General features: G+C 35.8%; 5 protein-coding genes across 7 annotated transcripts in view; 3 read left to right on the top strand and 2 right to left on the bottom strand.

Annotated features, from left to right (window-relative positions):
* Positions 1–1,941, top strand: part of LOC111466830 (WD repeat-containing protein WDS homolog) — a 7,263-nt gene extending 5,322 nt beyond the window's left edge. Inside the window, exons 4-5 of the mRNA XM_023111469.1 lie at positions 666–1,301; positions 1,384–1,941. Coding sequence (XP_022967237.1) covers positions 666–1,301; positions 1,384–1,569 — 822 coding nt within the window. The 3' untranslated portion in view covers positions 1,570–1,941. The remainder of the gene's footprint in view (positions 1–665; positions 1,302–1,383) is intronic.
* A 318-nt stretch (positions 1,942–2,259) lies between these two features.
* On the bottom strand, positions 2,260–7,004 carry LOC111466850 (tetratricopeptide repeat protein 4 homolog). Its single transcript, XM_023111512.1, has 8 exons — positions 6,840–7,004; positions 5,154–5,366; positions 4,778–4,969; positions 4,494–4,694; positions 4,331–4,411; positions 4,059–4,194; positions 2,656–2,742; positions 2,260–2,556 (listed from the first exon to the last, which is right to left on the bottom strand). The coding sequence occupies exons 1-8, from the start codon at positions 6,942–6,944 to the stop codon at positions 2,483–2,485; spliced, it is 1,089 nt and encodes a 362-aa protein (XP_022967280.1). The 5' UTR covers positions 6,945–7,004; the 3' UTR covers positions 2,260–2,482.
* An 850-nt stretch (positions 7,005–7,854) lies between these two features.
* On the top strand, positions 7,855–17,150 carry LOC111466833 (tyrosine decarboxylase 1-like). Of its 3 annotated transcripts, none has more exons than XM_023111476.1 (14): positions 7,855–8,006; positions 8,133–8,253; positions 9,066–9,138; positions 9,405–9,635; positions 9,764–9,927; positions 10,598–10,738; positions 10,985–11,044; positions 12,229–12,393; positions 12,471–12,527; positions 12,682–12,746; positions 13,116–13,239; positions 13,964–14,098; positions 14,588–14,710; positions 16,979–17,150. In XM_023111476.1, coding segments are annotated over exons 1-13 (1,458 nt in total). In that variant the 5' UTR covers positions 7,855–8,004; the 3' UTR covers positions 14,708–14,710; positions 16,979–17,150. The 3 variants fall into 3 exon arrangements, with proteins under 3 accessions (XP_022967244.1, XP_022967245.1, XP_022967247.1); XM_023111477.1 differs by having other exon boundaries at positions 14,588–14,712; positions 16,982–17,150; XM_023111479.1 differs by lacking the exon at positions 16,979–17,150 and adding an exon at positions 16,706–16,884.
* A 2,072-nt stretch (positions 17,151–19,222) lies between these two features.
* Positions 19,223–22,078, top strand: LOC111466818 (xyloglucan galactosyltransferase MUR3-like). Its single transcript, XM_023111450.1, has 2 exons — positions 19,223–19,333; positions 19,625–22,078. The coding sequence occupies exon 2, from the start codon at positions 19,772–19,774 to the stop codon at positions 21,530–21,532; it is 1,761 nt and encodes a 586-aa protein (XP_022967218.1). The 5' UTR covers positions 19,223–19,333; positions 19,625–19,771; the 3' UTR covers positions 21,533–22,078.
* Positions 22,079–22,452: 374 nt separating this feature from the next.
* Positions 22,453–24,724, bottom strand: LOC111466823 (pentatricopeptide repeat-containing protein At5g48910-like). The gene is made up of 2 exons (XM_023111458.1): positions 22,607–24,724; positions 22,453–22,466 (listed from the first exon to the last, which is right to left on the bottom strand). Exon 1 carries the CDS (start codon positions 24,602–24,604, stop codon positions 22,928–22,930), a length of 1,677 nt encoding a protein of 558 aa, XP_022967226.1. The 5' UTR covers positions 24,605–24,724; the 3' UTR covers positions 22,453–22,466; positions 22,607–22,927.
* Between the last annotated feature and the right edge of the window lie 1,684 nt (positions 24,725–26,408).

Raw genomic sequence — 26,408 nt, 5'->3', positions numbered from 1 at the left:
TTTTTTTTTTTTTTTTTTTGGTATCTCTGAGTGTCCTGTTCACACCTCGGACATTGGACAACTGCCTGATCATACTACATTTGGTTACCGGCAATACATAGACTATTAAATCTTAGATAGTTGGCCACCATGACTTGAAACAGATGTGGAGGAAGGAATAAAGGAGTTCCTTCAGTCATCATAATCAAGTCTATGTTTTTCAGAAAGCAGCCATTCTTCCTACAAATCTGACGTTCCTATGGCGATGTTAGCAGCCCAGAGAAAAGTCACTGATCTAGATGAGGAAGCTCACGTTAGTGAACAGTGTAAGGACAAGGCCTCTCAAGTCAAGATTTAAGCCTCATTTAATAATCAGTAGTTGGAGCCCCCTATTTTAGTTAATGAAAACTGTGATACGTCCAGTCTAGTAATCTCAAACTACAATGAGATCTCATTTGGGAGTTTCAGGGGTCATTGATACAATAGCCTCTGCGAGGACGCTGCGGGATGGTCACGATGAACATCTCGAAGTTCTCAACCTGATTGTCTTATTCATTACCTTTTTCTTTTGGCATTATTAATTTTTAATACAACTACCCAGGATTGGAATATACGTGCTCTGTAAGGTTTTAGTTTTCTTTTCTTTTCATTTTTTTTTCTCTAAAAAAGAGGAAATTCCGTGGTAGGTGTTGGAAGATGGTAAACTGACACTGAGACACATACTTAGAAGCCACCAAAGTCAAGTCTCCTTTGTAGCATGGAGCCCTGATGATACAAAGTTGCTCACATGTGGACATGCCGAGGTCCTCAAGTTATGGGACGTTGAAACAGGTACCTGCAAGCACACATTTGAAGATCATGGCTTTACTGTCAGCTCGTGCGCCTGGTTTCCAGATTCAAAGAGACTTGTTTGTGGCAGTGCTGACCCTGAGAAGGGTATCCACTTGTGGGACTGTGATGGAAACGAGATAAAGGCCTGGAGGGGTACAAGGATGCCTAAGATACTGGATCTTGCGGTGACCCCCAATGGAGAAAATCTTATAAGCATTTTTTCGGATAAAGAAATCCGTATTCTTAATCTGGAGTCAAATGCCGAAAGAGTCATAGCGGAGGAGCACTCCATCTCATCATTATCAATCTCAGTTGATGGCAAGTTTTTCATTGTCAACCTCAACAACCAGGAGATACACATGTGGGATGTTGCAGGGGAGTGGCAGCAACCGCTGAAGTACACCGGGCACCAACAGAATAAGTATGTGATTCGGTCCTGCTTCGGTGGCGTGAATAGCGCGTTTATCGCCAGTGGTAGTGAAAATTCAGAGGTGAGAATCTGTGTTTATGCGTTGGCTTTCCTAATCCAAGCAGTTCCTTATCCAATTAACCTCATGAATTCTTATTATGCAGGTCTACATCTGGAGCAGGCAAAGCAGTAAGCCAATCGAAGTTTTGTCTGGACATTCAACGACTGTCAACTGTGTCAGCTGGAACCCGAAAAGGCCGAAAATGTTGGCATCGGCGAGTGATGATCAGACAATACGTATCTGGGGACCGGCATCATCTAAGAACGTCAAGCCTGGACAAAGTTCATGAAACAACTGGGTAAAAATCTCTTAAATTCGTGCAGTTAAAATATCCATAGCTTATGTTCTTTCTTGGATTGTATTATCATCATCTTCTATCTGTATATTTCGGTTGTCATCCTTCAAAATTTTGGCATTTAAGCTTCTTCTTGTAAAATCCATCTCGTGTGTTCTCTGTTACTGTCAATTCATTTTTGGGGAACTTAGACCACTAGAATTTGTTCAATAGCAATGGAGATTTTACACGCCTTCGATAGATATGGCCATTTCTTCATCTTTACAAGGCTTTGAAGAGGCAAAAGGCTCTGTATTTTAGAACAGAATTTCAACTCAAAGCTCTATAGCAAATGAATTGTTGCCATTTTCCTTCCCCTTTCGATGAGACATTCATAGTTTTGATGGAATATTTATTTCATTTGTTTGTGGCATTATGGAATCAAGTGGTTTAATTTACTATAATACCATGTGAAAATACCATGGAAATACCGTGGAATTGTTAAATTGACTTTAATCAGGCATATGGATGCAAATATTGTGGAATTTTGTGAAGTTTCAATTTTTCTCATTCACTAGGTTAAGAATCAAATAATTATGATACGTCAAGATTCCACAGGATTCCAAGTTATGTATAAATTTTAATGATAAAGGTAATAGATAATCATTGGTTATCATACCGGATTACTTATTTTCTCATGACAAATAAAGAATAAGAACGAGGATTTTGCATTTTCGCATTTTTCTTATAACGTTCAAACCAATTGAGCTGTGCGAATTCAATTGACTATTAACATCAATTTAAGAACAAGAAAACTTTGGTAAAATAAATAATAATAAATCAATCATGAAAACAAAATTTGCAAAATCACAGAACCAGCATTGACCTAAGCAAAAAGTTTGTATATATGCTACTTGATTAAATAACCTCATGAAGGAGGAACCCATCTCCCAGCTTTGAACTCTTTGTAAAATTTTGAGTTCCTTGAAACAACATAAAAGACTGCATCCAAAAGAATCAAATACAAAGAACACAGTTATTTTCAGTAGTTTTGATGCAAAGTAGTTATGATGTTAGAAAATGATTAAGGTAACAGTGCACCTGGTATTCCTGGTATAACATGGTTAGGCTTCTTTAGAACGTCGTGAAGCGTCGTCTTTTCATCGACTTTGATCCATTTAGAAGAGCCTTTATATGAAAAAATAGTGCACAGAAATCAGATGACAGTTTTGAGAGTATAATCAGCACACTCGAATATTGACCTTAGTTTTCTTTAGTGCAACAAATGGGGATGAGGATTTGAACTTCGAACCTTAAGGGAAGGATTACATGTCAATTACCGTTGAGCTTTGTCCACTTTTGCTTGAATATTGACCTTGTTGGGGTGTGAACATGTTTAAGTAAACAGAAAGATTGCCGAGACATAAATATCGATCCCGACAATCTCTTCCTTTGTGCGAGTTAATACATGCATATTTCGCCTCTAGAGTCATTTTTCTTTCCTTGCAATTGTACTTATATTTAAAAGACAGTTGCATGGATTCAAGTGTCCAGGATCAATAATGAAGAAGATTTGAGAAGATTTTTCAGACATAACCAAGGGAAATAATGGGACATTGAGAGGAAAACAGTGAACTTCCAATTCGAGGATGATGGATAGCTCATGAATAACTTATCGACTATCTTACCCCCTCCACAACGCCTATCGGTATGGCTAGAAGAAAATATTGTGCAAGTTTTCTTGAATAGAAGGAATGCAACACCAAATGGATCAAGAAATGCAACCGCCCTAACTCACCGCTAGCAAATATTGTCTTTTTTGGGCTTCCTCTCAAGGTTTTTAAAACATGTCTTCTAGAGAGAGATTTTCACACCCTTATAAAGAATGCTTCGTTCTCCTCCCCAACCGATGTGCGATTTCACAATCCACCCCCTTCAAGCCCCAGCGTCCTCGCTAGTACTTGTTCCCCTCTCCAATCGATGTGGGATCTCATAATCCACCCCCCTTTGGGGCCCAACGTCCTTACTGGCACGTGTTCCTCTCTCCAATCGACATGAGATCTCACAAGAACTATCTCCTACTTTCCTCCAAACAAATTCAACTATAAAACCATTTCATTATCTGAATGTCAGTCGTATTAACACCCAAATCATTTGACAGAGTTTTTTACATTCTAGGTTATACCATTCCCTAGGGGTTTATTGCAAAGAATGATAGGCCATGGAGGACCAATTGCCAAAGATTCCTTACAACATTGTGGAATAAAACACAATCTGGCACCCTACTTAATAAGGTATACATACGTCCAAATGACCAATAGGGGAACCATTGATGGAAGAGATAAAATGATGTGGGCGTCGGTCATTAGACCGTATGAAATAGTTAAGTGTTGTTTTTGTAGTTAGTGTCGAACTCTTGTTTCATCGGGGGCGCGTTTTTTTTTTCTACGTCATCGTATTCCTCTAATTCTTAAAAAAACAAAATAACGGGTAAAATTGCTTACTTGCAGAAGTGATATGATTTGAATCTTCAACTTCATCTTTCTCATCGAGCGCAATGCTTTCAACATTAGACGCAGCGGTTCCCTCTAGAAGATTCCGTAAAATTTTCTCTTTTGATAAACAAATTCCTGAACCAGCCTGATACAACCAGCACATAAAGATTAATATTTTGGACCAAACAAATTGATCGTCTCCTGTCACAAGTACATAAACTAGCTAAGCTCACATAACTTATGTATATACAGAAACTTGCAAAACGCTTAGTAATAGATACCTCATAGTATAGTTCAACTGCTTCACGGGTATATTTGTTCTCCGCATCCCACGGCAAAGGTGGACAATCTTCTGAAAACATGTTTGAAAGCTAAGGATTCCCAAATTTGTCAATTCAAATGAAAATCATCACACAAATTCTCAACTAAAAATCTGAAGGATATCATATCCAGATGAGCTGCAAACATATCAGTCTCACAGAAATCCTCAATGAAGTCACTGGACATAACCTCTGCATACAGTAGAAGAACTGGCCAATGGAGAATGTTATTTTTATCTAATACAGGCTTTCTTAATCCAGTTAGTTCTTGATACGACGCGCTCCCAATCTTCAAACCTCGTTGCATGATTGCAGAAACAAGCTTCTGCGTCGTTTATATAATAAAACATGAATTGAGCAGCTAAATGATAAAGAAAAAGTATGATCATAGATTGTACATTACGAAACCTTTGCCTCTGCAATCGCTTTTGTGACTAAAGCTTCGCGTTGTTCCTGCTCGAATTTCAGCGAATCAATCTGTCTCTCGAGATTTTTGATTTCTACATTATTTGGGTCACACTTTATCCCACTGACACAATAGGACTTTGCTTCATCTAATAAATTCAGGGAAAGAGATGCTTTAGCAGCTCGATAAATTGCCTACATAACAATCACGTCGTTTCATTAAACTATATAATTTTAATATAAAACATAGGTCGAGCGAGAGGGAAAGTTAAAAGATTACAACATTGATGGGATCTTTTTTTCCTAAATAGAGTAATAACAGTTATAAAGTAACAAGAATATAAGGAAACACACGTATTTGGAAGAACAAAATAACTACCTTGATGTTTGTGGGACACAAATTGATTGCTTCCTCAGCATCGCTAAGAGCTCGTCTATAGTTTCCGAGTAGTAAATTCACGTGAGCTCGATTTGAAAAAATAATAGAGTTCTCAGAGTTGCTTAGGGATTTCTGATTTATTGCTCTGGTGTAGCAATCAATAGCATCAGCATAGTGCTTTCTTCCCAACCTGACAAATTGATTCCCCTTTTCCTGCAAAGAGAAAATAATAGGAAACTTACAAGATAAAACCAGATTGATGGAGTTCATTTAAACTTGAAACTCACAACTTGTTTATCAAATGAAACAAAGACACGAGCAATTAAAGGGCGTGTTTGAGAGTAATTGTGAAATTGTTAAAATTACTTCTCAAAATCAATTTTAACATTTAAAAGTATAAAACCAAACAATTAAAGACATGTTTCATAGTGGTTTTAAACATGAAAAAAGTGATTTTACTCCTTTCAAAAACACTCCCATACATGCGTAAAGGCTATGGTTAAGAAGCACAGATACAAACTCGAGACATGGATGCAACACAACAAGAATACATTTGTAAAACTATATCACTTTTATTGTAACGGCTCAAGCCCACCACTACTAGATATTGTCTTCTTTGGGTTTTCTCTTTCGAGTTTCCCCTCAAGGTTTTTAAAACACGTCTGCTAAGGAGAGGTTTCCACACCCTTATAAAGAATGCTTTGTTCTCCTCCCAACCGATGTGGTCTCACATTTATACATGAAGCAAATTCAAAGTTAATAAGTTTATGCATTTACATGCTCACAAAATGAGTTTGATGTATTTCGCTCTCAAATTTTATTCAAAGTTGAGTGTTTGATATGTGTCTAACAAATGTTGGACTTACATTGACTTTGTACAACTATTATCTAACATCAATATGTGTTCAATAAGTGTTGGGGTGTCCAAGTGTCCAACACATGTCGAACACGGACAAACTAGTAGTAACAGCCCAAGCCCACCACTAGCAAATATTGTCCGCTTTGACCCATTACGTATCGCCATCAACCTCACAGTTTTAAAACGCATTTGTTAGGGAGAAGCTTCCACACCTTTATAAGTAATGCTTCATTTCCCTTTTCAACCAATGTGGAATCTCACACTAGTCATACTAAAGTGTTCTTGATTCTTAGGACTACGGTTTCAATTGCACACCAATTTCAAGTCCAACTACTAATCTGAAATAGATTACGGGATTCAGAAACTTAATCTTCCCATCACAGAGAGCAGTTTTTACCAATTTTTCAACAACATGCATATGTAAAGCCACCACAACCAGATTCAACACTCACAATACTCATACTAAAAAATTAAAATAAACAATCAGATCAATATTTTCAAGTGATCACCTCCTAAAGTACTCTTGAACATTGGCATACCCATCTCTAAAACAAAATAGAACGAAAAAGAGATAAACATTCAATAAAGAAAACAAATATCCTTGCCAAGAACTACGAGCTCAATTCAATCACTTTAACTCGCGTCCAACTTCTTGTAACAATTGAGAGCAATTAAGCAAACCACACGAATTTAACAGCCCGCGGTTAACAAATCAAGCAACATAACAATGAAGTCCTCCGCAACAGCCAAAATATCGATTTCAAATCATTTGAAGTCAAAATTTCATTTAGAACACGCCAAAACGTAAATATGATATAGAGAGAAACCTTGAACTCGAGAGCAGAACTCTCTTTAAGGGCAGCTATGGCGTCAAGGTCAGCTTTCTCGTTCTCTGTTAAGGGATCCGAACCATCCTCCATCCATAGCGCCATGTTTCGCTCAACTCAACTCAGCTTCAACCTAGCGAAAAATGGAAGAGAGGGAAGAGGGAAATACGGGAGGCAGTGTGTTGAGAAATAACGGCGGGTAGATTGTCCAAAAAAGAATTTTTTTTTTTTTTTTTTTTTTTTTTTTTTTTTTTTTTTTTCCCTCCTCCCTTGAATTTCGTATTTTTAAGATTAAATTTATAAGAATATCTAATTTAAAATTTTTAAAAATAAAACATAATTTTAATTTAAGAATTTTAATAATATTCTTAAATTTATAATATATATATATATTTTTTTTTAATTAATTTTGGATTTCATATTTAAATACATTTAAACTTTTAAAATTATTTTAAAATGATGAGAGACTTTTGCAAATTTTATTAACACACTTAAATTAAAAAAAAAATGAAAATAAAAATAATTTTTAACTTTCACACCCCTTAAACATTTTTTAAAATAAGGTATTTAAATAAAATCGTTATTAATCATTTTCAAAAATAAAAAATTCTTACTATTGGCAATAATTTGTCACTTCTCATCTATTTTCCTTTTTATTTCAAAATATTATTTATTAATTTTTAAAATTTATCTATAAATAGTTTAGTCTTTTTTATTTTTTAACTAGAAACTAAAAGGGCATTTGAATAAGTATTTAAATTATAACAAAATTTTAATAGGTCTATATATATATATATATTTTGTCTAACAAGTCCCTGTAATTTAAAAGAAAGAATATGTAGTAATTTAATTTAATTTCTAAGAGATTAATTAATTTTAAAATAAAAAGTTTGAAAATTTATGATATTTTAAAATTATTAAAAATTAAAATTCGAGCACCAAATGTAACCAAATTAACGAAAGGGATAATATCTTCCAACGGAATCATTTAATTAATATATTTGGCCTGAAAATTTCCGAACCGATGCTATCGTTGTCCTCGTCCTTTATCCACTCCGCCGTTGTTGCGCGCAGATAGTTCCTGAGAAGGCGTTGGTTCCTCCGTCGGATTATCCAAGCTTCCATTTCACTTTCTGGATTCACTATCGGAAGTTCGAGTAGAGAAATGTAGGTCACGAACAACTCCAGTGCAGCCTTTTCGATTCTTCCATGCTTCTTCTTGACTGGAGTACGGGGATTTCGGCCATTAATTGTTGTATTTGTTCTTCCGTGGTTGATTTTTTGATTCGACAGGGATAATGAATTGAAGCCGATGGACGCCGAGCAACTCAGAGAGCATGCTCATAAAATGGTGGATTTTATTGCTGATTATTACAAAACCATCGAGGATTTCCCCGTGCTCAGCCAAGTACAGGTCGCATTGCCTTTCCGTTCATACTTTTGCTGTTCTTAGGATCCATTGCATTTAGTTTTACTTGTTAATTACTAAATGAAAATTACGTATGACGCCTGTGTGAATTAGACGTTTCTCGAAGTGGTAGAAGAAAATTTCATCTATAACGCTGTTCCATTATTGTTCAAATCTATTTGAAATTTATTCATGACCTAGTTTCATCATTATTCAATGTTATTCATAAGTATCTTTCACTTATCAGTATTAAAATATATATTTTTTTGGTTTTGTATTATGATTCTGTAACCATTCTTGATTTACAAGTTGAAGTTGATAGTATTTTGTTTTCATTCAATCTTCTTTTGCTTATGGTTTTTGAAGAAAAGGTGTTTATCATTTTTTTCCACTCATTTCTCAAATTTCTTTCTTAAAATTAAGAACAAAATGAAGAAAATTAATTTTATTCATGCATACTCAAAACTAATACAAAGTTTGAAGTTTCATTTTATTATTTAAATTTGGCTATAATTTCTAAAGTGAGTTTAAAAAGTACTAAAGCATATTGAAAATAAAGCGTCATTAAAATGGGTGATAATTTAATGGTCTAATAATCTGTTGTTTTAATTTCCATCTATGTAGAATTTACTTTTATTTTAAAATAACAAAGAAATAACGAAAAAATTTATGCGAAAATGAGCATAGTTCAACTATTATTGACATGTATTCATCTTTTCGAGGTTGGAGATTCAAATCTTTATCCCCATACTAAAAAGAAATAAGAAAAAAGGAGTCACCATTTAATTTTTCTTTTTCTTTCTTTTGGTGATGAACAGCCCGGTTATCTTCGAAATCTTCTACCAGAATCTGCACCTCGTAATCCAGAATCTCTTCAAAGTGTTCTTGATGGTAAAGTTTCTGAATCTTGTTGTGCAAGTATAACTAATACCCCAAAACGTTTGGACTTTTTTTTTTTCCTGCTTGAAGTGTAACATAATTTGAAATTATTGGCTAATATTTTAAAGCATGATTCTTTTTAATATAAAAAAGACTGCAAAGTCAATAAAATGCAAATAAGAATGTGAACTCCCTAGACTTTTCTATTAATGTTTGGGTTTTAGATAGTTCAACGGGCCTTGTAATCATATTGTCGATGAATTCGTTTCGTGATTCAGATGTTCAGAAAAAGATTTTTCCGGGTGTAACACATTGGCAGAGTCCCAGCTACTTCGCTTATTATCCTTCCAACAGCAGCATTGCTGGATTTCTTGGGGAAATGCTCAGTGCAGCTTTTAACGTTATCGGTTTTAGTTGGATAACTTCTCCAGCTGCTACAGAACTTGAGATGATAGTTCTTGATTGGCTTGCCAAATTACTTCAGCTGCCTGATGACTTTCTCTCATCAGGTAATCCCATCGATTATGATGTTGGTTTTGATTGTTTTGTGGTGAAAAATGAAGCTTTCTGCCGCTTTTTTTGTACTTTTGAATCAATTTAAAGTGTCTGTTTCATATTTCCAAGTCTCCTGCTGCAGGAAAAGGTGGGGGAGTAATACAGGGTACTGCCAGTGAAGCTGTTTTAGTTGTGCTACTGGCGGCCCGTGATCGAGCTCTGAGAAGATTTGGAAAAGATTCCCTTAAAAAATTAGTGGTTTATGCTTCTGATCAAACGCATTCTGCTTTACAAAAAGCATGCCAGGTAAGGTAGTTTGAAGGTGTAATATTCATGTTCTTTAAAATAAATGTCCTTCAATGAGGTAATTTGTCACATCATTTACATATTTAAATTATAAATGATGCAATGATCTATTGAGAATTGTTGGGAGACGAGTCCCACGTCGACTAATTAAAGGGTTGATCATGAGTTTATAAGTAAGGAATCTATCTTCATTGGTAGGAGATCTTTTGGGGAAACCAAAAGCAAAGCCAAGAGAACTAATGCTCAAAGTGGACAATATCATACCATTGTGGAGAGTCGTGGTTTCTAATATGGTATTAGAGTCATGCTCTTAACTTAGCCATGTGAATAGAGTTCTCAAATATCGAACAAAAAAGTTGTGAGCCTTGAAAGCGTAGTCAAAAGTGACTCAAGGCTCTAGAGAAAGAGTCGAGCCTCAATTAAGGAAAGGTTGTTTGAGGGAAGGATGGTTGGGAGGGGAGTCCCACATCAAGGGGTTGATCATGGGTTTATTTGTAAAATGATGATGACTGAAAGGAAAGTAATTTGGTAAGAAGTTGGCTAAATATATTATTTAAGAACCAAATGCCTTAAGGTCATAGATATTATTTTCATTGTCAGTTGCTCAAATAAATATGGACTCCAAAGAAAAAACTCCTGGCCTATTTAAATGTGTATTTTTGTTCTGTAGATTGGAGGCATTCATCCTGAGAATTGCAGATTGTTGAAAGCAGATTTTTCTACCAATTATGCCCTTTCTCCAGATGTTCTTTCTGAAGAACTTTCACACGACACAGCCAGTGGATTAATTCCATTTTTCTTATGTGCTACAGTAAGAATGAAGAATAAGCTTACTCATAAGCTCATTTCATTGAATACATGTTGCTGCAGTATCTATGGTTCCACACCCCATCTCCCCTCTTTATCGGGTTTCGGTAAAACTCGTGCAGTCTCTACTATTTGACATGGTAGAAATTAACAGTGGCCTTTAGAAGGTCATCAGTGAATTGCCCCCTCCTTCCTTCTTCGCTTCACTCCTTCGTTTCAGTAATTACAGATTTGGTGCTTTTGCATGCAGGTTGGCACTACATCATCAACAGCCGTAGACCCTCTCCCTGAACTAGGAAATATTGCTAAGGTCAGCACATTTTTTCTTCCTGAATCAAATGCTGTAGTTTCTGAATTTTTAGAATTGTTCTACTTTGATTATTTAAACTTTCAAATTGCACATTTTGGTCCCAAACGTTCAAGTTTATTTCACTTTGGTCCCTAAAATTTCAAAATGTCAATTTTAGTCCTTGAAAATAACTATTTTAGTCCACATGTTCAATGCTTGAAATCATGTTTATATTAACATATTAATACATACTCTAAGCTGTGCGATTAATTTATTAAAAGCAAAATGAAGGTAAGAACTAAAATTATTAATTTTTAAAAGTTGAATAAGTCAAATAGACATTTTAAAAGTTCATGGACCAAAAAGAGATTTAAACCTCTTAAGAATGTTTTGTTTGAAAGCAAAAGGGAATATTTTGACAAGCCTCACTATATTTGTAATAGCTCAAGCCCACTACTACCGGATATTGTTTCCACACCCTTATAAGAAATACTTTGTTTCCCTCTCTAATCAATGTGGGATCTCACAATCCACCCCTCTTGGGAGCTCAGCGTCCTCTCTGGCACACCGCTTAGCGTCTGACTTTGATACCATTTGTAACAGCCCAAGCCTACCGCTAGTAGATATTGTCTTCTTTGAGTTTTCTCTTTCGTGCTTCCCCTCAAGATTTTTAAAACGCATCTACTAGGGAGAAGGTTCCACATTCTTATAGGAAATGCTTCGTTCCCCTCTCCAACCAATGTGGGATCTCACAATATTAACCATTGGAAAGAGAAAGTTCTATTCATAAGATTTTGTTCGACATAATGCAGTATCCAAATAACTGAAGTGGAATCACATGCCCTTACATTTTAGCATGTTGTGGAACTTGAAAGGCAACCAATGAGATGAATTCAGACCTTATTCCTCATCTCTCACAGAATAAAAAGCTTACGTTAGGCATACTAATGTTAAGGTTTAAGGATGATGAATTTGATCATTAAGCAGATAGAAGATGTAATATGAGTGAAGCATGGGGATTATGTAATTGGAAAGGCTACAGCTACAGCTAAATTGAGTTTCCATTTGCTCTGCTAGCATGATATACAAAGTACATATTTGTAAAAAAAAAAACTATATGTTTTTGTGTTATGATTCATAGATTTGCTCTGATTGAATTTTAGCCAAATTTTTTTTATCATGAGCAAAATCCTTGCTATTGACAGAGTTATGAAATGTGGTTTCACATCGATGCTGCTTATGCTGGAAGTGCATGTATATGTCCCGAATATCGACAGTACATTAACGGTGTTGAAGAAGCTAACTCATTCAATATGAATCTTCATAAATGGTTCTTGACGAACTTTGATTGTTCAACGCTGTGGGTCAAGGTATATGTATAACAATCTTTCTGTCATTTTGCATATGATTCTGGGCATCATTGATAATTCAAGTGTTATGACCACAGGACAGACATGCCTTGATCCAGTCACTTTCTACCAATCCTGAGTTCTTGAAGAACAAAGTAAGTCCGACCTACAATCTGCCTAATTTGTTGAGAAATCTTGCAACTGAATATTTGAGCTGTGTTAATGCGAGTAGAAATGGCAATTATTGGCTTGTAGTGTTTGTATAACTATTTTACTTGCTGGATCTTAATTTCTTCATTGATATTGCAGGCCTCTCAAACAGAAATGGTTGTGGATTACAAAGATTGGCAAATTCCACTTGGGCGCCGTTTTAGGTGTGCCTTCAAAACAATATATGTCTAAAATGGTATATACATTTTCAATCTAAGGGTTATTAATATGAATAATGTGACCAGAAGACACTTGATATCCATATCTAGACGTCGTTACGGTTCTGAAAAATCAGTATATCAATCAAACTTTTTGAAACCTTTGGGATGGAGAAGAAATTGCTCCGGATGACCTTGCTTGAACATGATCTCTGTTCTATAGGTTGTAGAATTGTGTTCTTGAGTTCAAGTACTCCGCAATATGTTTCAGTTTGTTGTATCATTACAGGAATATTTGGTATGAGCATTTTCTATTTTACTCCATGTTTCTGTGAAATGTTATACAGTCAATAATCCTATGCTTTTCTGTCTTAGATCATTGAAGGTCTGGATGGTGTTACGACTGTATGGTATAGAAAACCTTCAAAAATACATAAGAAACCATATCAAGTTGGCTGAACATTTTGAAGCGCTTGTATGTAAAGATCCAAGGTTTGAGGTAAATTCTTATCGTACTCTTTTAGTTTGTAGTTGTTACGGTCCAAGCCCACCGTTAGCGGATATTATCCTCTTTGAACTTTCCCTTTCAAGCTTCTCTTCAAGGTTTTTAAAACGCGTCTGTTTGGGAGAGGTTTCCTCACCCTTATAAAGAATGCTTCATTCTCCTCCCCAACCGATGTGAGATCTCAAAATCCACTTCCCTTTGGGACCCAACGTGGCACACCGCCTCGTGTCCACCCCCTTCCGTGCTCAGCCTCCTCGCAGGCACATTGCTTAGTGTTTGACTCTGATACCAATTGTAATGGTTCAAGCCCACTGCTGGCAGATATTGTCATTTTTGGACTTTCCCTTTCAAGCTTCCCCTCAAGGTTTTTAAAACGCATCTGCTAGGGAGAGGTTTCCACACTCTTATAAAAAAGGCTTTGTTTTCCTTTCAAACCGATGTGGGATCTCACAGTAGTATTGCTTCCTTTCCTACGACGTGAACTTCCAACCTCAAAGGAAGGAATACATGTCAATTACTATTGAACTATTCTCATTTTCGCTTGAAATATATCCATAGCATCACAGAATAGTCAATTCATAATCTAATGGCATTCTAGGAAAAAGGAGAAGAAAATTTATGTGCAGTGAATAATAAGATCAAAATGTTCGGTGCCCGCTAATGCAGGTACCCCGTGTATGGTACGTTCAAATCGTCATTCTTAAGTTTCTTTGTGCAGATTGTTACACCAAGGATATTCGCTCTAGTATGTTTTCGCCTTCTTCCTCGCAAAAATGAAGATGGTGGCAACAAACTAAACCAAAACCTATTAGATGCTGTAAATGCTAGTGGAAATATGTTCATTTCTCACACGGTGAGTTGTTTCAGTTTGTTGGATCCTAGAAGTCTCCAGCCAGTCATTGTCTTGTCAGTGTAAATACGCTAAGTGACTGTCTTGATATAATTAAATTTACTTGAATCCATTACTTAAATTCAAAGTTTAATGGTGATTTAATATGATATTAGAATAGGAGGTTAAGTCAACCTTATTTTTTGAGGTCCGAACACTGAAGTTTTTGGTTGATAGGCAATTTAACGTACGGTATTCTTATTGTGGCTGTCTTGATATTAAATTTACTCGAATCCATTAGCTTAAGTTTAGTGGTGATTTAATATCATATAAGAATAGGAGGTTCGATGTTCGAACACCTGAATTGTCATATCCTCCCTAAATATATTGATTTCGGTTGACTTAAGTTTTTGAGTTGATTGGTAATTTAACGTACGGTATTCTTTTGAGAAAATACGAGGAGAAATAAGAATAAGCCTTGCTTTTATTAACTTCATTTGAACAAACTTGCAGGTTTTATCAGGAAAATACATCCTTCGATTTGCAGTAGGGGCGCCATTGACAGAGGAAAACCATATTAATGCTGCTTGGAAGTTACTGCAAGCCGAGGCTTCCGCTTTGCTTGCAAATTGAAACGTACGTTCTTTATCTTAATTTCAAGTTTTATTTCACTTCAAATTTATAAGAAAACATCATATTTCATGGTATCAATATTTAGAGCATGATCTCTTTTTCAGGTTTAGTTTATATTATATAGAAAAAAATAATAGTAAAACTAAATTAGAAAATCATCAGAAAAATGTATAGGAACTAGCTAATAAACTATATAAAATTCAACCACAAAATAATCAAAATTAAATCACATCCACTGCAACCAGAAGAAATAGTACTAAAAAAACTAATGTTAGAACAATTACCATGGCAATTCTCGTCTTCCAATTTAACCGAAAATAAAAAAGTTATAGGGTTAAAATAAAAGATTTCAAAGGGTAACGATATGATCGAAACTTTTCTTAATGTTATGATATTCCGTATAGCTTAGAACAAAAAATCAAAAGGCAAGAAGTGAAAATAGTGAGAAAACAACTGCCAAACAACTCGTATACATGAAAAATATCAATCAACCATCTCATGGGTTGCCCCAAAAAAGCCAGCAATTGAACCCTTAGAACATGTCAGAGGGGCCATGACATTAAATTCTTGATTCAAGACTACTGTTATATTAACATCTAAAGCTTTAAATATTCATACAAGAGAGAGGATGATTGAATCCTGACCGTTGAAAAACTACAAGAATAATCTGTAAACATTATAAAATACCAAAATTTATAAGCCCAAATGCAGAAGTTAGGCCTAAGAAGAGAGTCACCCCACAATGTGAAATGATTAGAATTGTGAGCTTAGTGGCAGCCCACCCAACCAAATTTAATAAAATAAGATGATTCCATACCTGCAGACATGGCCTTCCCAACACTTAGGGCTATAATTTAATGCTCAAAATCAATCATTAATGAGTCTAAGGACCACTAACAATTTACCATTTTGATTTATCTTTTTTTTTTTTTTAAATTTGGTTTACTCCTTTACTTCTGGGGTTATTGTCCTTGTTCTGCAAACTGTCTTTGATTCACAGCCAGGTGATGTTATCGATAAATTCCAATTCTATGGTCAACTTTGACTACTCCACCTTCACCTTTTTGCTTTTTGTTTTCATTGTTTTGGCAAGAAGTCAAAAATAGAGGTGTTTGTGATTTACCTACCCTTGTGATGCAAATTGGCTGAAACATTCTTTCCTTCTTGAAGTTGTTCACTTCCTTTCTAGAAGCTAAAAGTAATGACTTCCATTGTCATAGAAAGAAAATCCCAATTAGAGAAAGGGAGAGAATAGGTGTTGATTTCTTTCCAAATCCATTTAAATATAATCATGATTAGTGTTTTAAATAAATGAAGAGAAAAAAGTTAAGGTGGAGGGTTGACTTTTTGTTTTTGGGAGAAAAAAAAGCTATAAATTTAAGAAATACGATTGATTCGTTTGTCAATGCAAATTTAGGTGAAGAGAGTTCGTAGAACGAAAAAAATAGGTCAAGTTACAAAAATGTAGACCTCATTTCAGATTCTAATATTTGCTTGAAGTACTAGAGGATTTCTATTTCAATGGTCATTTTGAAATGTTTGTAAAAGGTGAGAAATATTGAAACTTTTTCAAAAAAAGTAAAGGTACTCTTGAAACATAGGACAAAGTTCAAGGATATTTCAATCACTCACTGAGAGTGATCGACAAGTTATTGAAAATTATTTTTCTCACTACGATTCGTTAAAGCTAAAGTTCTGTTAACAGGAGTATGAGGTAGAATCTCTTCAGGAAATATAAGATTTTCATGAGGCCGATTGTAACGATAGGAAAAATAAAAAATAAAAACGCCAGTGGATTGCCAAAATTCTAGCGAATGTTATGATATGAGAAGACACTAGGGGGTTGTATTAATGATAACTAAAATGGAAAATATTGGGGCCTCATACGTTATTGTTTGCTCATGCATCAGGGATACCCCTATTCCTTCATGACAGTACAAATGTGTATGCTACTAGTTAGGGGAATGTTCATTATGTTTGACATAGTGTTTCGTGAAGGTCGCTACTCCTTACGGGTGTCCAACATCAACGCTACTAGAGAACGTTCACCTGACCAGAAAGGGGCCCAGGAGGTGTGCGAACCAACTGGTAGCTCCATACTCGCACATGTGGACCATGTGTGAAAATTAATTACACATCCAAGTAGTCCATTATAATAGCCACCGTAGGAAAATAGATTGTTATGAGGTCACATGCATGTAACTGTGCGTGTGTGGTCATTTTATGAGTATTTTTAAAAATACTCAAGTCATGTGCTACTCTACTTTTCAGGTAAAAGGCAAAGCTCTCCTGTACGGCCGACGGTGGCATCGCATCTACGAGACTGTGGCACATGTTTAGGATAGTTTCGTATTTAAATTTTAGCATATTATAGGTTAGTATAGGTTAATTGCATTTCCATTTAGTAACATATAGGTTAGTATAGAGCATTTCATGACCTTAGATTAAGTAGAAAATTTAGGGTCATTATATTGATTTTGAGCTATGAATACCTTCGTTTAATAGTATTGTTTGGTATAAACCGTCTCAAATTCAAGATTTTTCCATGAATTTATTGAACACGACTCATTAAGACCAATTGAGAAGAGATTACAAGACACTCAATAAAATATCACTTCCTCTAATGCGGGATGAAATTTGAGTAGGGTGGAGGACTACTTATAGAGACAATAACAATTTATTCTTAAAATATTTAATCATTTATTTCTAAAATATATAAATGATTTTTCTAAAATATTTAGTATCCATTATCCAATAAAAAGCGATGTGATGGGCTCTAAATATTCTTTATAATAACCGATGATTGAATTTCATCCTCATGTGATCGCTTATGAATCTAAATTGCTTTAGTTTAAAATCAAATTCTTTAATCCAACAAAATTGGATTGGTTTAATAACGTAAGAATAATCGATCCGAACATAATTCAATTGAAAAATAGAAATTCGAGTACTATTTTTGAGTTGCTATATTCGTGACCGACATGATTTAGGGTTTGCAACCTAGAACGGTGCAGTAGCGTTTGAGTCTAAAATTTTATTCCAGGTCACTGTCTTGGGATGTGAAATAGTATGAGGATGACCTAAATGGTTTGACGATGTTGAGGTATTGATTTTCATTCCCGATCATTGTTACACTGTTTCAAGTCCTAATTTTTGTTTAACGTTCTAACAAACTTCTACTCCAAGTTTCAAGTTAGCCTCACATTTTTGCTGGGTCTTAATTTTATTTGTCCAATATTCTTATAGGCTTTTAAGGATTTTTGAATCAGATGCGCTCGCCTAATGAGAAATGTTCCTTGCTTCTATGATCTTAGGAGCACGGGTTGTAATGGGTCCAAAGAATCTCAATAATAGTGTCGGTTTAGAATTTGATTCTCAGGGATAAAGCTTCGTTTATCTCCCTCCTTGACCCGAGTCCCTATGTCTGCTCTTCTCCGTCGAAATGGAGCATCTAAATAATAAAAGAAAGGTTACTTTCCACTGCAATATTCTAACAAATTTAATGATAGTTTTGAAACATTTATGAAAGATGAAACGTGCATCTTTTAAAATATTATATTTATATATTTAAAAAAGTTAAGATTTTTTTAAATGATATATTTGAATAAATAAATAAATAAACATTCTTTAAATATTAACAAGAGACAAATAAATTATTTAAAATAAAAAAAAAACAATATTTTCACTAGAGACAAATAAATTGTTTGAAATAACAACAAATTTTGTTTGTTAAAAAGGGAATATGTTAAACTCTTTTTCGAGGGATTACCTTCGGATTTAAAAACCCTAAATCATTTAAATTTATTTTTTCCACCAAATAAAATCACAAATTTTCTATATAAAATAATATAGATTTTTTAATTAAATGTTTATTTCTTTTTTCTGCCAATTATGGTAATGCTTAAAAATATTTATAGCAATTAAATAATTAAAACCAGTCAAATCATGCTAACGGACCCCACAAACCGAGTGAAGGTGATCCAACTTTACATCCAATCCCTGCACTCCACGTGTATTTATTTATATTTTCATTTAATATCTAATTATTTAGTGTAATTTTGTTGGAAAACTTTCAATTTTACCCGTTTTTTAAATTTATTAAATAATAAATTAAAAGTTTAAGTGCGGTTACGGGTACAACCCCAAGAGAGTAGATTGTGAGATTCTACATCTGTGATAGAGAAGAGCGAAACATTGCTTATAATCAAAGTATAAAAATTTTAATTAACAGACGTATTTTAAAACGGTGAGGTTACAATTTTTAAAATTTTAAATTTATCAGATTTGTTAAAAATAAAATAAAATATTTAAGAATTTATTAAGGTAAAAAAAAATAAAAGGTTGACATTTTTATTTTAAAAAATTATTTTCGAAATTTCCGGCATGGGATCAAATTTATACAAGCGGACACGTGGACTAGTAACACGTGGCGCAATCGTAGCGACTACCGACAAAAGCCCAGTACCGTGGGCGGATCCCTTCCCTTCGCGGTACAAGGCGTCACCGTTTCTCTTATATTACTTTGCCAATTCGTTCCCTTTTCTCTCGCACAGCTCATAGAAAAGCTCTCGAAAATCGGGGAGAATTTCCACTCCTAATTCTCGGAAGCATCATCTAGATTACTCTGTAAGTCTCTAAATCTCGTTTTCTTCCGCCATTGCTGCACTTCTCTGAAGATCTATTCTGATTCCTTTTCAATTTGGTTCTTGTTTCTGTTTTTTGCTTCTAAATGTTATGTAACCGACCAAAGCATCCAATAATTTGTTGTGTTTCGGGATTTCATATAGTGCAATGTTTTATTGTGTTGCATCTTCTTTCTATCTCGCTAGATTCGGTCGCATTGCCCGACGTTTATGCACAAAGTTTGAATACTGTGGTTTCTATTTCTAATTCTTGGTTTTGTATTGCGTTCGACAGTATTTTCGATCGGTTATTTCGCATCAAGCGCAGTCGAGCAAGGTATTGGTGTTTTTTCTTGTTGATTTTGGGATTTCGAGATGGATTTGTGAGTGATTCTTGCGAAATGGAGACCTGGCGGTCAGCCGGATTTGGTGGTTCCATCCTATGAGACGCCGGCCGTTAGGGATTGCCCCGTCGGAGCTCATGGAGCGAGGAGCCGGGAAGAATCAGAACTCTCGGCTTTGTTTTCTTGTGTTATTGTCGGCGTTCTTCTGGATCCTATTGTTGTGCTTCCATTTTGTGGTGCTTGGAGGTCAATCTGATGATGAATCAATCAAATTAAACCCCCAAAATGGACCTGTAGACTTGCCTGTAGTCCGGAAATTTGCCCCTTCACGGATGGTCGATGCACCGAAAGTCGATGTGAGATCAATCCGCGAGCCTCCTCAGCCTGTGGACCGGCAGCCTAAATCCACCGCCGTACCTGAGATTCAGGAATTTCCGTTTGTTAAGGCATTGAAAACTCTTGAAAACAAGAGCGATCCATGCGGTGGGAGGTATATATTTGTTCATGAACTTCCTTCTAGGTTTAATGAGGATATGCTGAGGGAGTGTAAGAGTCTAAGCCTTTGGACAAATATGTGTAAGTTCACAACTAATGCTGGGCTTGGTCCACCACTTGAAAATGTGGAAGGAGTGTTCTCAGATACAGGGTGGTACGCCACAAATCAGTTCGCCGTCGATGTCATTTTCAGTAATCGAATGAAGCAATATGATTGTTTGACTAAGGATTCTTCCATTGCTGCTGCTTTTTTTGTGCCATTTTATGCCGGATTTGATATTGCGAGATACCTTTGGGGATATAATATATCCACTAGAGATAGAGCTTCACTTGATTTGGTCAACTGGCTCGAAAAAAGGCCCGAATGGGGCATAATGGGCGGTCGAGATCACTTCCTTGTTGCAGGTAGGATAACGTGGGATTTCAGAAGGCTTTCCGAGGAAGAAACAGATTGGGGAAATAAGCTTCTGTTTTTACCTGCTGCTAAGAACATGTCCATGCTTGTTGTTGAATCAAGTCCATGGAATGCCAATGATTTTGGCATTCCATACCCAACATATTTCCATCCTGCAAAGGATGCTGATGTGTTTAATTGGCAGGATCGGATGAGAAAACTTGAACGGAAATGGATGTTTTCGTTCGCAGGTGCTCCACGCCCCGACAATCCCAAGTCAATAAGAGGGCAGATTATTGATCAATGTAAGAAATCCAAGGTCTGCAAGCTGCTCGAATGTGATTTTGGGGAGAGCAAGTGTCATTCTCCGAGCAGTATAATGCAAATGTTTCAGAGCTCCGTTTTCTGCCTACAACCTCAGGGTGACTCGTATACCAGAAGATCAGCTTTCGATGCCATGTTAGCCGGTTGCATACCCGTCTTCTTCCATCCAGGGTCAGCATACACCCAATATACTTGGCATCTCCCCAAGAATTTCACAAGATATTCTGTATTCATCCCAGAGGACGATATCCGCAAGAGAAACATTAGCATAGAAGAAAGGCTTGCTCAAATTTCTCCTGAGCAGTTGAAGCTAATGCAGGAGGAGGTAATCAATCTGATTCCAAGATTGGTATATGCTGATCCGCGCTCCAAGTTGGAAACTTTGAAGGATGCTTTCGATGTCTCGGTGCAAGCTATTATTGACAAGGTTACGAAGTTGAGGAAGGATATTATTGAAGGACACACCGACGATAATTTTATCGAGGAAAATAGTTGGAAATATGCGTTACTGGAAGATGGGCAGCGGGAAGTCGGACCTCATGAATGGGATCCTTTCTTCTCCAAACCGAAGGACGGGGATTCCAACGATGCATCAGCAGAAGCTGCCAAAAACTCATGGAAAAATGAGCAGAGAGACAAATCGTGAAATTCATCGGCTGCAGTTCGTCGAGCATCAGTAAACATATCATTGGTGATTTCTAATGATTTCCACAGATAAGGTCAGTAGAAGCGTAACGAAGAGCTTCCAGCATCGAACCAGGGACGTTTTATAGATTGAAAGCTCAATCATCATCCAGCCGAAGGGCTGTCCTTCAAAAACAAAGCACAGTAGATCTCTATCCTTTGCTTAATTATAGTTTTTTTTTATACAGAAATCATAGTTCTTTACATGCCTTTCCCAGTAATTCTTTGTATTGAGAGTTCTCATTCTATTGGCCAGATTTTTCCTTCTCCAAACAATGCACAAATCAAATGATTTAGATTTTAGTGTGGTGAATGCTTCACTTTTTGAAGTGCGCATTGATACTCATCTTAACAGAATGATACCAGAATTGAGCCATAATTATTTGAATTTTTTCCCCTTCAGAGAGATGTGTATTGCACTGCCGGAGTATTGATTAAATCTTCGGCTTTTCTGGATTGTTATTGGGTGGATTCATATGCAGTATGAAATAAATTACCTGTTCTAAGAGCCTGTTTGTTAGGATCCCTTGCAGTCATTCCAAATCGGTTCCAAATCGATTAGAGAAACCACAACATTGAAGTAAGAATATTCATACTCAAGCCTTTATAATGGATTTTTCATACAATCATTTTCAACTTGTGAGAAATAGTTTTATCAGTGGTTGCTCCCCTCCTCTCAAGGGAAGGGAAGGGCTGGGCAGGGCAGGGCAGGGCAGGGCAGGGCAGGGCAGGTTCCTACGTGATATTCACCCATCCGCCTGGAAACATGACTTTCAATTCGGCAACATGTTGAAATTTGTTGTTGTTCCCTTCTTTGTTCTGATTTATAATTGAAATTTGTTGGTGTTCCCTTCTTTCAAGGGCTAAGTTCTTATGTGATATTCACCTATCTGCCACTGGAAATATCACCATTCATTCGAAGACATGTCGATTTATAATGGTCGACATCGACATGTCTATAATTGAAGTTTGTTGTTGTTCTCCTTTTCTCAAGGGCAAGTTCTTAAGTGATATTCACCTGTTCACTACTATGAACAGGAAACATCATCATCCATTCGGCGACGTGCTGATTCGTGGTGCTAATTTATAATTGAAGTTCGTTGTCAATCCCCTTCCCTCAAGGGCAAGTTCTTACGTGATATTCATCTATCCACCACTGAAAACCTTACTATCCACATGCGTCGACATGCCAATTCCTGGTGTTGATTTATAATTGAAGTTCGTTATGATTCCCCTTCTCTTAAAAGCAAGTTGTTACATGATATTCACATGTTCACCACTGGAAACATCACCATCCATTCGGTGACATGCTGAAGAACAGATAAATGGGAAGAGGGAACAACTCAAGGGAGAAATTTCACCAATAATCATGGCATGAACATGATCCTTTATCAAAATGATGAAACCGATTGCGATCCCGAATGATTATTTTCCTCTCATACATGTCTGAAATATGTTTCATAAACGAATGACAGTCATGACAAATTCTAAGATTCTTCATGATCCTTATCGTCTTTTTATCCTTCAAACTAAGAAGAGCAAAAGCCACCGCTAATTTTTCACTGTGATAACTTAAGGAATGCTCTCTTTCTTCCTCGTCGATATCGTGTAGTACATTTTCCGTGCGAGGCGTGTACCCGCTGTTTCTTAGATCCCCAATAATCGAGCTCAAGAACTTCGTTATGTCCTCGGACTGTGGATGAGAATCGTCCCCAGAAACAAACTCGTGAGTCGCTTGGTCTATATTAATCAAACTACAGCCAGGTTCTTTGCCTATTCTTTTGCTTCTCATCCTACTCCTCACCGATGTCTTTTCTACCCATCTACCAGCTGCTCCATACACATTGGATAGAAGCACAAAATCGCCATCGTGCGAAGAGTTTAGCTCGGAGATCTTCGCCTTCACTTTCTCCGCTATATCGAGATTGTTGTGATTCGCACATGCTCCGAGAAGGGTCCTCCAGATGATTGAATTCGGCTTCATTGGCATTCTTTCCACAAATTCATAAGCTTCATTCAGCAGCCCTGCACGGCCAAGGAGATCAACCATGCAGCCATAATGCTCTAGATGAGGAACCATCTGATAATCCTTCGAAATGGTTTCGAAAATATCCCGTCCTTCTTTTACAAGACCGCCATGGCTACATGCTACTAAGACACTAGAGAAGGTTATATAATCTGGCTGCACCCCTGAATTCCTCATGCTGTGGAACACTGCCAAAGCCTCCCTACTGCGACCGTGGACTGCAAACCCGTTTATCAGCGTGGTCCATGTCAACACATTCCTCACCGCCATCTCTTCAAATACTACAACTGATTCATCAATGGAGCCACATCTGGAGAACATGTCAATAAGAGCAGTGCCCAAAGCAACAGAAATTTCCAAGCCAAGCTTGTCGATAAACATCCGAACCCAACGACCCAATTCTAATGCTCCCAAGTGCGAGACCGCAGATATCACACTTAGCATGGTTACCTCATCAGGCACTACTTTATCTTCCAGCTGCATTGCCTTAAACAAGGCCAAAGCCTCAGATGCATAGCCATTATTAACAAAAGAAACAATAATAGTAGACCAAGAAACAGAATCTCTCTCAGACATTTCATCAAACACCTTGACTGCAATCTCAACAGACCCACAGCAACCATAAACACTCATCAATGAATTCTGCACAAAAATATCAGAGTCCAAACCATACTTAACAATAAGGGAATGCAAGTGAAGATCCGTTTGCAATCGAGCACATGCCTTGAGAACAAATGGGAATGTGAAATGATCACAGGGGACGCCATTGCACCGCATAGAAGAGAAATAGGACAAAGAATGAGAAGGAAAATAGTGAGAATGTACTCGTATGATGGTGTTATAAGCGAAGGTATCTGGAGAAGGAATCCGAGAGAATACATAGCGAACATAAGATAAGCTTTCGGGAGCTGCAGCAGCACAGGAAAGGAGGAGGCTACGGAGAGAGCGAGGATCATTCTGCTTGCAAGTTTTGATTATACAACAATGGAGTTTGTACACATTATTCATGTATTATGAGAATTGCTCCAATCACCAAAGAACCTTTTGAGAATCTGAGATTTCTCTTTTGAAAGCCTTCGCTACCGCGCAATGAAGAGGAAGGAGCAGCGAATAAATGGAAAAAAAACACCTCCGGGTGTTATCAGCGTAATTTATAATATGGAAAAAAAAAAAAAAATTACAAAATTTGTGAATTATTTTTTATGTATTTTAAAAAATGTTTTTAAGTGATTAGAAAAAAATACCAGACAATTAAATAATTTGGGATGCCTGGTAAATAATAAAAATACCAAAAAATAAAAATAAAAATAAAAATACTAGTAAATTTTCAAAAGTTAAAAAAAAAAAGAATTTTAAAAATTTAATTTTTTTTTAAAAATACTAACGAAATTTTAAAAACAAAAATTATTATCATCAATATACGGACCCAAACCATCTATTAACCCCTCTGAAATCATATTTCAATTTTTATTTTTTATTTTTAAAGTTGAAGAGTATTAATATTTTGAAAGTTTATGAATATTTTTTTAGACATAATACTAATGATTTCATTTGTAAAATAATATTTTTTTAACTTTTAAAAAATGTTTTAATTTTTTTTATTTAAAAAAATTTAAGAATATTAATGAAAATATTTTAAAATAAAGTTATTAATTATTTTTTATTTAATTTTTTTTTTAGAAAACTTAAAAAGAATGTTTTTTTAAAAGGTATTTTTTATATAGATAAAATGGAAAATAATTTTATTAAGTCTGCCCTTTTTCGAAACTTTGGGCCCCCGATTTCAGTAGCTTGCAACAAAAGCCAGCCCACCAGTTCGCTTTACAACAATATTTGTGTAAATGAAGGGTATTTATGTAAAATGCCACTGAGCTTCTGCTTCTCTATATAAATGCGCAGAACGGAGGAACACAGAGGTTTGCGCGCGAAAGTTTGGCGTTCTTGAAGTTGCTCTGGCAAGGAGAAGGTTGATATTAGGGTTCGGAATTATCGGTGCCTTCACTATGTTGTTTGCAAACGCAGGTATGTTTCAATGTTAGATTGATCTCATCAATGGTATTTACTTTTGGATTTTGATCGGTTAATCTTTTTTCTAAACTGATGAACGTGATTTCTCTGTCGCTCAAATCGTAATTGCTTTAAGATTTCTGTTAGTCGAAATGGAAAAAAAAATCATTAAACTGGTGAACTTGATGGCTCAGTCTCATAAATCCTAATCACTGGTTAAATATGTTAAATATGTTAGATAAAATCTGAGATTTTTCTTATTTAGATTTACATGATTGAATAGATAAACACATCAAATGTATTATCAAAATTTTAGATGGCAATGTAGGAAGTGACACAGATTTAATTGGTCATTCTCGATTTTTATGATAAGTTAGATATTAAATAGGTAAATCTTATTTAGATTTACATGATTGAATAGACAAACACGTCAAATGGATAACCAAAATTTTAGATGGCAACTTGTAGTACAAAATTTTAGATGGTAATTTTGTATACCAGTTGGCCACTCTCCAACATTTTTAGGATAAGTTAGATATTTAAATATGTAAATCTTATTTAGATTTACATGATTGAATAGACAAACACGTCAAATGTATTACCAAAATTTTAGATGAAAATTTGGTAGGAAGTGGCACAGATTTAGTTGGCCACTCTCCGCTATTTTTATAGGATAAATTAGATATTTAAATAGGTAAATCTGAAGAAATAACTACCTCAGCAAAAGTTTTCAGCAATTATCTATGTTATTTTTTCCCGTCAAACGATTTTCTCTCACCGAAAAGGATTTCAGTAGCCTATTATC

The sequence above is a fragment of the Cucurbita maxima genome, unplaced genomic scaffold, assembly GCF_002738345.1.
Source record: "Cucurbita maxima cultivar Rimu unplaced genomic scaffold, Cmax_1.0 Cma_Scf00032, whole genome shotgun sequence".
In the NCBI taxonomy this organism is placed as follows: Eukaryota; Viridiplantae; Streptophyta; class Magnoliopsida; order Cucurbitales; family Cucurbitaceae; genus Cucurbita; species Cucurbita maxima.
This window is presented reverse-complemented; position numbering and strand designations above follow the sequence as displayed.